The sequence below is a fragment of the Protopterus annectens genome, chromosome 3.part1 (assembly GCF_019279795.1).
Source record: "Protopterus annectens isolate FY-2018-M chromosome 3.part1, PAN1.0, whole genome shotgun sequence".
NCBI classification, from domain to species: domain Eukaryota; kingdom Metazoa; phylum Chordata; order Ceratodontiformes; family Protopteridae; genus Protopterus; species Protopterus annectens.
In genome coordinates this window covers 876,806,167-876,819,098 of record NC_056732.1, presented here as the reverse complement: position 1 = coordinate 876,819,098, position 12,932 = coordinate 876,806,167, and the positions used below count along the sequence as shown (strand labels likewise).

Genomic DNA, 12,932 nt, shown 5'->3' with positions numbered 1-12,932 from the left:
GTCACATCCAGCCAAAGTTGGGGACTTTACCTCAACCAGCAGAACTGCCACCAGTGGGGCTCCACAGGGGTCAGTGCTGGGCTCCCTATTGTTTGGAATATACTTCTCAGACATTCAGGCCAAAACAAATGGGCTGTGGCTGACTAAGTTTGCTGATGACTGCAAATTAGGTGCAATCATTGATTCCCTAAATGATGTAAATATACTTCACGAGGGACTTATGCAAACCAATGATTGGTGCCAAAGCCATGGACTCAAACTCAATGCTAAAAAATGCATTATCATCCCCATGGTAAAAACAATATCCCTGCAGATTATCATATAAGTAACAACTCAATAGTGAGAGACTTGGGAATGCAAGTTGACTGTAGACTAAACTTTGACCACCATGTGTCTACTGTGGTAAAGAAAGGCATTCTATGTTGCACACCTCATTAGCAAAGGCATTACCTCAAGAGTGAAAGATGTCATAATGTCCCTGTACTCAACTCTCATCAGACCAGTAATTGAGTAAAATGCTACATTTGGTATGTACCTTGCCAGGCACCGGCAACAGCTTGAGAGACCTCAGAGATTTCTAACCAATGCTATACATTGACAGACTGAAGTCACTTTCACTGTACTCAGCAGGGTACAGACTAGTTAGAGAAGATTTGTGCCTGGCCTGCAGAGCAATCTTAGATCCAAACTTAATGGAAATGTTGTACATCCACAAGTCAAATGGGACAAGGGTCACCTGCTCCAGGGACCTTAACATGGCCTGCGACATAAATAGGACCTGCTGGGGAGACAGATATGTCTCTCTGAGGTTGTCACTCCTCTAGAACAGGCTACCAATTCACATCAACCAGAGCCCATCTATGACCCTGTTTAAGTGTAGCCTGGACAACTGGATAGGAAACTATAAATTCCTGCTACCTATGACCCTCCCAGATATGGGCAGTTGTTGCTAACTAAAATCTCAAGTTTAGGCAAGATCCTTTATAATGGGTTTCTCTAGTATTATATTGGGTACATATGGCTAGGTTTATAAAGACTTTTGGGTCAGTAGCCCAGTAACCACCCATGAACATATGAACCTTTATGGGGGCTCTGAAAATCCACAAGTCATTACAGGAACCACTGAAATCTATCATCTTGGCAGATGGTGGGGGTAACTGAGCCAATATCAAAATATCTGGAAAATTAATTAAAATCAGGATTAGGTTTTGTCCACTACCAACATAAAAGACACTGCATATTTTCTTCAACAGCTATTTAGTTGGTACACCAACAATAATGTATTAGACTGTTATTTTGATACCCTTGACATAGACTCACTCACTTCTATACCGAATGAGATAATGTAGGTGTAGTATATATTTGTGGGTTTATTGCTGGGAACCCCACATAGACACCTACACATTCTAATGCAATTTGTGCCTTATTAGACTTAGCTTTAAATAATAATGTGTTTTTTTTTTGTTTCTTGATCATTACTATAAACAACAAACGGGTGGCTATGGACACACCAGTGGCCAATAGTTATGCAAACACAGTTATGAAAAAATGAGAAATTGACTATGTGATTTCAACAAGAAATCAAATATTGTAGCAACATTTTATTTTACAAATGATACTGTTTTTTTTTTAATTTAAGAGCACATTACATTTTGCTCAGATTGATTTCCTGGACATTAGGTCAGTTAAGGGGCAACTGGACAGATTGAAGCCACACTGTATAAAAAGGAAGTTAACAGACATGCCTATTTAAAAAGGAAGTTAACAGGCATGCCTATTTACACAGGACCAGTATGCATCCACCACACATATTTCAAAACATAGTGACAAATCAGATGATGCTAACAGAGAAGCTGAATACTACAGGTGGCCCGATGAACATTAATATGGACCGTATTGACCAAGATTTTGTACAGAGAGGGTACAATAAACATAAAATGACTGCCATAGAGATGGACATCAAAGGCCAAACAAATTGTACAGGTAGACCAATTTTTGCAGATCACAGAGACACAGTGCACGACCTGGCCTCAATTAATGAAGTTGATAGCACCATGAAATGTAAATTTAGATGTTCATTAATATACAGTAGAAATACACCCATAGTCAAACAGGCAATAAATAAATATTGACTCATGGTACAACAAAATTCCCCAGTTTAAGAATATTGAACATGGACAACTCTCTTTTGCTTATAAAAAGTCTAACAACATAAATAATAGATTGTATCATAATGAACAGAAACAGAATTTAGGTCACATTACCAGTTAGAAAAGAGGTACACATAAGTGCAATAGTTGCCAGTATTGCAACTATATTTACACAAATAAAAGTATTAAGCATCCGGTTAAAAAAGTAATTTTTTATGACGGTGTATGGTACCTGTGATACTAAAAATCTGGTCTGTATGGCAGTAAGCCATCAATATGAAACATTTTATAAAGGCAAAACTAACAGATAAGTTAAAGAACGCATATGTGATCATTGTCTGAGATATGAAGAAAAGTTGAGACAAACACATTGTACAAATACATTATGGAGACAAATGCATATAATTTTAAGTTTTTAATATTTCATGTTAGTTTAGAAAAAAATTAGAGGAGGTGATTTGCAAAATGATACAGAAAGAGAGGAGAACAGATGACTAGTAAGATTCAGGGCACAAGTGCATCCATGCTTAAATGATGTATTTACTGTTAAACCTATTTTAAAAGACTTAAACAGAATTAAGTGAATATACCTTTAAACTGTAAGTGCTGTGAGATAATTCATTGTCAAATGACTCACCATTGACTCTATAGCTTTGTATAAAAAGCACTTTAATTTGCCTGTTACACTATAATAAGGCTGTTTGTAGCAAAAGTATTACCTGCGTTTTTAAGTTGTTCAACTGTGTTGTTTTATTAAAAGTTGCATATTGGTAGCCATGGTACCGGTTTGCTTTTATTTTTAAGCCCCAATAACATAAAAGGGTGTCTCTTAAGTAGCCTGGAACATGACCTATCAGGACCACTGGAGCCACTGTTTAAGTGTAGAATCTAGACAGGCTTTGTGCCATGTGAATAGGGAACTATAGCAGTCAAGGGTGGTCCCAAGAGTGGACCATCAACAGACCCCAGTAACTACAGACCCATAAGTCTGAGTAGTCCCATATGCCTACTCATCCTGGACTTCTTTTGAGAAATTCACCAAGGCAAAGGAGGAGTGCAAAATGGTGCATACTGCCATTCTTGACCTGGCTAAGGCATGTGATGTAATACACCACTCAGGCATTGTAAACAAGCTCAAGAATTTAGCCTTGAAACCATATGTTACACACTGGCTAGCCAGCTAGCTCTTAGAAAAGATGCAGGAAGATAGTATAGGATAGTCTATCTTCACCTCCACCTCCACAAAGAGGTTGGTCACTAGTGGAGTCCCTCATGGCTGTAGGCTGGGTCCACCCCTTTTTGGTATCTACTTCTTGGAAGTCAAGGCCAATATTAAGGGCCTCTGGCTATATATGGCTCTCTTAACATTTTGTTGATAAGCAATTATCAAAACAGTAATTTTGCTGAAAGCTAGATACCTGTGGTTCTTAAAGCTGATTGGTAACATGGTTGATTTTAAGGAACGCATATGTTTTGTTTGTTGTGTGCTAATTTCATTGAATGTGGGTTCATCAGGGGTTGGAGTGTATGTGCAAATATTTGTGGATTAGGGTGAGAGTAACAGCTATGGTAGGGGATAGATTTTTTGTTGTATGTGAGTGGAAGGCAAGTGCCATTTGCATCTTACGTGCTAAGGTTATGGCTAGGTAAAGTGATCAATTTAGTGTAATTTGTATATGTTGATGCATGTCTTGTGTGTCCAAGCCTGTGTCATGTAATAGTAGTGTTATCAAAAAAGTATTGGTAAGGTAATGTGTTGGATTAGTGTTATGCTTAGGGGTAGGGGTAGGGTTATCACATGTTAGTTGGGCAGTAGAAGGGGTTGCCCATTCCTAACTTACTCTTGTGCTAACCACAACATTTCCACTACATCAAACTCCAGCACTGCATATTACCTTACCCAAACCCCTTTCCCTAACAATGGCATTGCACAAGACATTTACAGGAGCACATACACCATCAAAAAAAGTCACCCTAACCTAGCCCTTATTCTAACCCTAACCCAAAAACACTTGCACATACACTCAAATACCACCACATTGTAAATCACAAACACAACCCACTAAATTGATATTCTTCCCGAGCCTTTGTTGTAACTTTAACCCACAGACAATTACACATATGCACGGACACATATACACACACACACATGCATGCATACACACACACACACACACACACACACACACACACACACACACACACGCACACACACACACACACACGCACACACGCACACACGCACACACACACACACACACACATACACACACACACACTTACAAACATACACACTGCTTTAGTACTGCAGTTTGATGGCAGCCCACTGTTTTGAAAATGGGTATCTTTACAAGAATGTTGAGCTTTTTTCCAATTTTTTTCACATGGGATTGGGGTGTCACTTCAGCAGTGACAATCATCTAGAGACAATGCTCACACTGTTGGGTGGCTAGCCCTGCAAGGGTTGCTCTTCCATACTACACATACACATACTATACATATGCACACTCATACCTATGGCCAATTTGGAGTGCCCGATCCACCTACTGCATGTCTTTGGAATGTGGGGGAAACAAGAGCTACCAAAGAAAACCCATACCACCTCTAACACCTTTCTATATATTATAGCTCTGATCACCATACATCTTGTGTTGTTAAGAGTAAACACAGTTCTCCATTTTCCAAAATACTATGAGTCTTTGCACTTGACAGACTTTCCAAACAATTTGTTAGATACATACCTCTCAACTGTAGAGATTTGTGCAGAATGTCCAGATTTTTGCCTCATATTTTAGTCTGTTTCTCAAAAAGTTGTTTTTTTTTTGGCAAATCATTGGCAAAATATTGAGGGCTGAAGTCAGAAAAATAATGACAGGAATTTCAGTTTCAGACTTCAAACCTTAAAATTCATGCTAATGCAAAACCTGTTATTCTTCCCTTTTCTAAGTTTGTAAGAGTAATATGTGTCCCTATTTTTGTGTCTTTGTCTCTCCATTATTTATGCCTTTGTTCAGATTCCTTGCTCTTAGAAGTTGAGAGGTATCGTTAGCTATCTAAAATCTTATATTTACAAACGTTTAATAAGATTGTATGTAGCACTACTGTATATAAAGCTACATAATATTTTAGTAAGAGTCTTATTTTATACACTGTTTTACTGCATCTGTGTCTGCATTATGATAAACAAAAGTAAACTTTTCCAAAAAAAAAAAATCACAGTGACTCTTAAATCATTAGAAATGTTAAGCTCTTTCCAAGGAATGTCCAGGAAATATGACTAATCTATAAACATTTAGTGCAGGTTAAAAGCCTGAAATGCTGTTTATTTTTGCTTTGAAAAGTGGATATATTTTGGTCAATAACTGTTTTCAATTTTCTAGGGTCATATCAGTACAATGTGCCCGAGTCTTTGCCTGTAGCCTCAGCTGTTGCTAGGATAAAAGCTCTAGATGCGGATGCAGGATCTAATGCAGAAATGGAATACAAGATTGTGGATGGAGATGGCATTGGAATCTTTAAGGTTTCAGTAGATAAAGACACACAAGATGGAATCTTAACTGTCTTGAAGGTAATATTGTATTTTAGCAGTCTGTAAATGGTTCATCAGCTTGTAAGAAAGTAACAGTGGCATGCATCCATTTAATAATGCCCGTTGATATGTAAAGCCTGTACAAAAATGCAGTATTAGCACCACTAGCACTAACAGAAAAGATTTGGTGCATATCTAACTTAATCTGGGCAATGGGAACACGCATTACATACAGTTTAGACATACATGATTATCTGAACATATAACACATTAATTTTCTTTTAAATAATGGTGTTTTTGTACTCCTCTATATATTTTCTTCCATTTTAAATTTCAGTAAATTAGCATGTACAACAGTGTTAACCCAAAGAAACAAAGGTTATATTAATAACACAAATTAATAAAGTCATACACGTTGTACTTTAATTTTAGAAATCAGCTAGCTGCTGCCAGTGTTGATAACTTAATGATTTACTTGCCCTTCTATACTGGGAAATTAAGTTGAGTTAAGAAAGTATAATTATTCAGGTTTATAGCTGTAACCTATATGGAATGCTGTTATTTCTCTTAAATTTGCTAACAGAATGTTTCATAGCCATCTGTGGTCTATGGAGCAGGTGAAGAGAAAGCAATAGGCAAAATCTAGCAACGGTGTTTGATGATTTTCTGCTTTGTCTTTCATGCTGCATACTCATAATTTAAACGTTTTGCAATGAATTCTATAATACTGGACATGCTCATGGAACTTATAGTAAATGAATTTTTATGCTACCTCCATTGGCATATAGAGCTAACTTGTTTACCTGCTGGCTGAAGAGGGTGAAGTGTTTATGGGATGAGCATGCTCACTTTCTCAGAAGGGATGGGAGGGGTTCATGTCTAAGATAATGATATTGCACCTATGTGTCCAACAGGGGCTGGAGTAATGTGTTTGTTTCATTAGGCAAGGTTACCTCTGGATTTCCTTCAGTTGCAGAAGTAAGGGACAGTCCTTCACTATGTCTATTGTATACCATCATTAGAGAAGAGGACATGGATGCAAAGTTAGAACCATTCCAACTGGCTGCACCAATGACAGCTTCATGTAAATGAATGGGCTCAGGAAAGCACTTGCTTTTAGGAAAAAATCTGCTAATTAGATTTGGAGGTGGACTGATGGTTGGCTGGAAGCAGAGATTAAAGAAAAAAAATAAAGAAAGCTGCTTTGGCAAATCTCACAAAATTATACTGACTTTAACTAACTTTTTAAAATATTAGTGAAGCAGTGACATCACCCTCATAGCTTCTGTTTTATTTCATATTTGCACCATGGCTAAAAATAATGGACATTAGCTTTCTCTATCCTTCTTTTTTTACTTGCTTCCTGGCTTAGATTTGAATAACACTGCAGACTTTTTGCAATGGCTGTAGTGGCTGCCTGTTTAGAAAAACTGCAACTCTTGGTACAGGATTTTAAATCAGTAGACATTTGTTATTGGATTTCATTATTTCTTAAATATGCAAAACTGAATCTGTTTTACAAGCCTTCTATATCTACCATGTACTCTTCTCTTGTCTTTCATATATCGGTCATTATTCGGGCCTACGTCAAGACCACTGAAAGGTCATTCACATTTCTGTTCTCCTATTTTGATGACCTAAGAAGATCTTGGGTGTGCTTAACTGCATATAAGGTTTCTTTTTTTTCCAAACACCTTTATTGAATTATCACTTGTGACATAGGCAAATTTACATTCATATAAAAGTAATCAAACTATATTAACGTAGCAAACATACTTCACATATATTGCTATATATCATATAACCTCAGCGTAAGCCACAGTGGTGCAGCGGTAGTGTTGTCGCCTTACAGCAAGAGGTTTTCCTGTTTGATTCTCAGCTGGAGTGTCTTCTGTGTGGAGTCTGCATGTCCTCCCCGTGGTCAAGTGGCATTTGAAAGACATGTGTGAATGGGCATGCCTTCACTGAAGGTTGGGCGTTGAGCTGGCACCTCAGCACTGTGAAAATCTGTTGCCAATCATTAGCGGACAGGAGTTCTGCTGTGGCGACCCCTAACCAGGAAACGCCGGAAGAAGAAGATCATATAACCTCAGCAACATTACACAAATTATTCAATTCTTACTTTTTTTAAACATCTTTAGTAAAGCATCACTTACTACATAGGCAATCATACATTTATATAAATGAAAACAAACTACAAGAATACCAATCCTAGTTGCAAGAATTTTACATCACAACCCATACTGATACACTCCCAGTTGCAAACAGTATACATTATTATATGTATTGTTCCCACAATTCCCATTTTCCTATGTAGTTTGCTCATACCCTTTTCTAAAGATCTCAGTTCCAGTTGTTTTATCTGTGTTACTATATTTACTACTTCCAGTATAGTCGGTTTAGATTTTGATTTCCATTTTCTAGTAATTCATTTTTTGACAGCCACCATTATTAGACATAGCAAGGCCTTACTATTTCTAGGCAATTCCGATACTGTATCATAGGCTAGAAAAATCATCTCCCTCTTCAGACTCATCCGCCCACCCAGCATCTCAGACAGTGCATCCTGCAGGGAATCCTTAAAGTCTGCCAACTCACCACACTCCCATAAAATATGTTCTCAATTACCTCTTTCTTCCCCTTCACACCGCCAACATTTGCTGTCTGCCTGAGGAAAAATTCTCTGGAGTCTACTTGGGGTATAAAACTATCAATATTAACATTTCCAGGGAAAAATCCTAAATCTTCTAGATTTTGTTGCATATTTGGGAGGCATACATATATCCTCTCATTGCTTCTTTGTGAATTGCTTATCCAATCTCTCTTCCTAATCCTTTTTAACCTCCTCTGATTAATTCTTATAGTTGATGATAAGGTGATGACCAAACTAAGCTCCTAGGAGTACTAATAGATACTAACCTCAAATTTGACATGCATATTGACCACTTAAGTCCATTAACAAAAGAACTAGGCTCCCTCTACAAGGTCAAACCTTTCCTCACCCCTTTTGCTAGGGTTGCTATTGCACAAACCCATCTTCTCTCAACTCTCTTCTATGCCTCACCGGTATTTACTAACCTTTCTAAAACTAACTTCAGTAAAATAGCCTCCTATTACTACCACATAGCTAGATTTGTCACAGGTATGGCATACAAAACTCACCATTGCAACAACCTAGTTCAACTTGACTGGCTAGAATTTCCTTCCCTTTTGAAGTTCAACCAGCTTACAGTAGCAGACAAAGTTCTCAACCAACCTGACAATACCCCAAACCTCAAGAGCATTGTCAGCCCATATAATGCTCTCACGCCACTTTATTCATCCAGCAGACTATCAGTCCTAACCCTAAAATCCAACAACACAACAGGGGATTCTCTGTTTGCTAACTCAGTTTGTAATATTTGGAACCAACGTCCTGCAACTCTTACCCAAGAAACATCTCTATCCCCATTTAAACAAGGCCTTAAAATATACTTTAAAACTAACTGGCTCTAACCCCTGCCGGAGAAGTCATTGTCTCCCTCTACTCTTCCCTTATTAGGCCAATCTTTGAGTACGATGCCCTATTTGGCATGTACCTCACTAGACACCTGCAACAGCTGGAGAGGCCACAAAGTATCTCACAAAGAGGATCCTAGGCCTTATAAACTTGTCCTATATGGACAGACTCAAAAAACTTGCAACTATTCTTTATCATATTGCCTACTTAGAGGCAATCTCTACTTGACTTACAAAGCCATGTCTGACCCAGGTCTGTTAGAAATGCTACATCTAAAGAAATCCCAATCTGCCCACACCACACACTCTGGAGACCTCAACCTCATTAAGAAAATCAACAGAACATGCTGGAGAGACAGAGTTATAACCCAGGGACAGACCATGTTATGGAATAGACTTCCCATACATGTCAAACAGAGCACCTCACTGGCCCTCTTCAAGGGAAATCTTGATGAGTGGATGGGGAATAGAAAATTCACCCCAGGGATCACTCCAGTGGCTCTACTCAACAGAGGCTCTGGGAACTAAGGTTGGGTGGTACAATGCCATGGTAATCCTATGGGCTAGGCTTGTAAAGGCTCCAGAGCCATTAGCCTTGTACAAACTATGAACCTATGAAACCCTAACTAACCCATTCCAACAACTTGGTCTTTCTGTACCTATCTGACTATTAGCAAGCCAGTCATTCTATTCATCTGTTGTGTTATGTCATAATGTACAGTTATGCCTGCTGAATTCAACCTTTTTTATACTGTAGCATTTTCCTATTTTGCTTTACATTTGTGAAATGATCTATTTTATATTTTTTCTCACTCTGTTAACCTTTAGCATGTGCCAGTGTATTCCCACTGTGTTATACCTCCTGAAATGAATTATCTACATCATTTTGCGCTCTTTGAATATTATTGTACCATTATTATTATTATTATTATTATTATTATTATTATTTTTGTGGAGCTTTTCTCCCCGGGCCTCCGCTGAAAATGGACATGCATCCAGTTGGACTATCCCAGTCAAGAAATATAATATAAAATAAATAAAATAAAACAAATAAATAGTTATCATGCAATATTTTATATGCTCTACTAATGATTCCTTTTTAATGGCAGCTTCTGTTCTAGATTATATTAAAAACTCTACCAGTGCTGGTCTTTCATTTAGGACCCCCCCCTATTTCTTTCTCTTTGCCTATACTCAGATATCAATCCCTGATAGGGAAGGCAATCTCTAACCTGCAGTCCAAATAAGTTGTTGGCGTCTTCCCATTCTATCATCTTTCCTCTCTAATTATTTGCTCCCAGTACCTTGGTTCCTTTGCCAGTTTTCTCCAATAAATTCCAGCCACCTCTTGCCTATTGTCTGTATCCCTAATTGCAGTCATTCCTGTGGCAAAATCTCATTTATCCATTCCCACGTTGGTTTAGTTCTTAGAATACTTTCTGTTCCTTTATTAATATAATATTCTGTATGATTATTGTTATTCTCCTTAAAAGCTTGCATCTAAAATGCAAATCTTTCCTTGTTTCTTGAGCTTCCCCCCAGTTTCATCATCATCATCCCTTTCCACTTTGCTTGTGCTGTGAATAGGAGTGTTAACTGTGAAGCTTTGAAATACCCCTTCAAACCAGGTAGTCCCAATCTGACCTGTTCTACTGGAAGAATAAGTTTATCCCATTTGATTCTTACCATCTTCCCCTCCCAGATACAGTCCTCCAGCTCTTTATTAATTGCTATCTGCAACTTCTCTGTTTTTTAAAAAATATGTCTGACCTGTGTATATGACTGAAAAGAATTATAAGGTTGATTAGGAGGGTGTATGAGGGATCAGAGGTGAAAAAAAGGGTGGGGTCCTCGCTGATAATTTCTGCTTGAGCAAAGGTACCAGGCAGGGGTGTCCTTTTTTCCCTTTATTATTTGCATTATATTTAGAATCACTGGCACAGGAAATAAGAGACTCAGAAATTCAAGGATATAAGTGTTGTGGTAGTCAAGAAAAGCTGGCTTTATTTGCAGATGATATTATTTTATACCTGACAAAACCAGAAAATGACATTTAAGTGTTGTGTAACATTTTGAGTCAGTTTCAGATCTTTTCAGGATACAAAATTAATGAAGCTAAAACAAAGGCATTAGCAGTAAGTTATATAGCTACACATTAACTAGTTCAGGAATACCCATATTTATGGGGACATGATGAAATGAAGTATTTAGGAGTATGGGTTAAAAATGATACTAGTGGGGCAGCACAGGATATGTGGGAAGAGACTAAACAAATGATAAAACTGTATATACGGTTTGAGCTCTGTCTTACTCTGTTATTGCTCAGTTACAGATGTACTAGTACTTTACGTACAGTGGCTGTGTGCAGAGGGAACGTATTCTCTCAAAAGCTTGCAATTCTTCCTTCTCCAGTATGTCTGACCATGTCACTTTTCAGCCATCAGTACACCAGACAGTATTTATCTGGTTTCCATAACTTCTCACTTAAGTAACGCCAGTGCATATTTTTTCTACTCAAAAGCCACTAATTTACTGATTGCTTGTATTCTGTTAAAAATTATACTTTTTCCAAATGGTGCTGTTTTACATTTCATTATTTTACATGATGTCTTTGTAAATAGTAGCACCGCCTCTTTGCTACTTGGCTGATAAGAACTACTGAAATTAACTCACAGGCCTTATTATTATTATTATTACAAAAAGTGATTATGCTCTTGTGTCTGTCATAAAACAACATGGAGTTTCCTTGTTTGTACCCCAAACATTAAAGCACAAGCATGCCAGGATTTGGATAATTCATTATTATATTGAAAGAAGTACTTTAAGAGACAGACCTTTACTTTTAAATGTACTGCTTCTTTTCCTCACAGGTTTGAGAACTGCAGTAAGGGAAGCATAACAATTCACAAGAAAAGTATGAAAATTATGTATAATCCATCATGTTAGGATTTAATTTGCCTTGCATTTACATTTTTTTTTAGTCTGAAATCTGTCTTTTTTTTCCAAATTTATATATTTGTTTATGTAACACGTAGGTGAACTAGGGTGGCTTAATGGTTAAGGTGTTTGCCTTACAAACACAAGGTGCAAGGTTTGAGTCTCACAAGGGATAATTGGCTAGGCTTAAAATGGCTCGCAAAGGCAGTTAGCTTAGTACCAATCTATGAACCTATGAACTAACTAACAATGCTGGTTTACAAATCAATTTGCACAAAAGTCTAGATGCTGTCTCAGCTGTAACAACTAGTACAAGTCACCTGCATTTCCATAAAATGCTAAGTAACATAGCTGGGAGAGGAGTGAGCACGTAATAAAATGTCAACTGTTATGTACAGCAGATGACAACCTAAGCAATATCTGTTGCAGATATCTTGGAAGTGTGTATGATATATAAAGTTCATAGGTTGTTTCTATATGTTTGGACTGCTTAAATCCTGTTTTTGGTGCCTGGGTACAGCTAGGAAGGGCTGTCTCACAGATGACCCCCCCAAACAAATTTTCATATGCATAGTTTTTGCAAAAACACACCAGCTCCCAAACAAGATAGCATCCACCTCCTCCTTCATGCGCCTGAGTCACTTCTGTCTCAAGCATGAGATAAACAGCACCAGTTTTAAGTAGAGTATGGTATGGATGACAATGCTAGGGGATATTTGCAGGTGTGTGCAGGGAGTGGATTGGGTCTAGTATGCTCAGAAACTGAGTATGTGACAATGTCTCATAGAAAAAAAAAATGATGGTGCCAAGTCACATTT

The 12,932-nt window shown here is 37.7% G+C and overlaps 1 protein-coding gene across 1 annotated transcript in view; it reads left to right on the top strand.

Annotated features, from left to right (window-relative positions):
• Nucleotides 1-12,932, top strand: part of LOC122798305 (cadherin-7) — a 705,913-nt gene that overhangs the window by 507,467 nt on the left and 185,514 nt on the right. Inside the window, exon 6 of the mRNA XM_044067132.1 lies at nucleotides 5,531-5,718. Coding sequence (XP_043923067.1) covers nucleotides 5,531-5,718 — 188 coding nt within the window. The remainder of the gene's footprint in view (nucleotides 1-5,530; nucleotides 5,719-12,932) is intronic.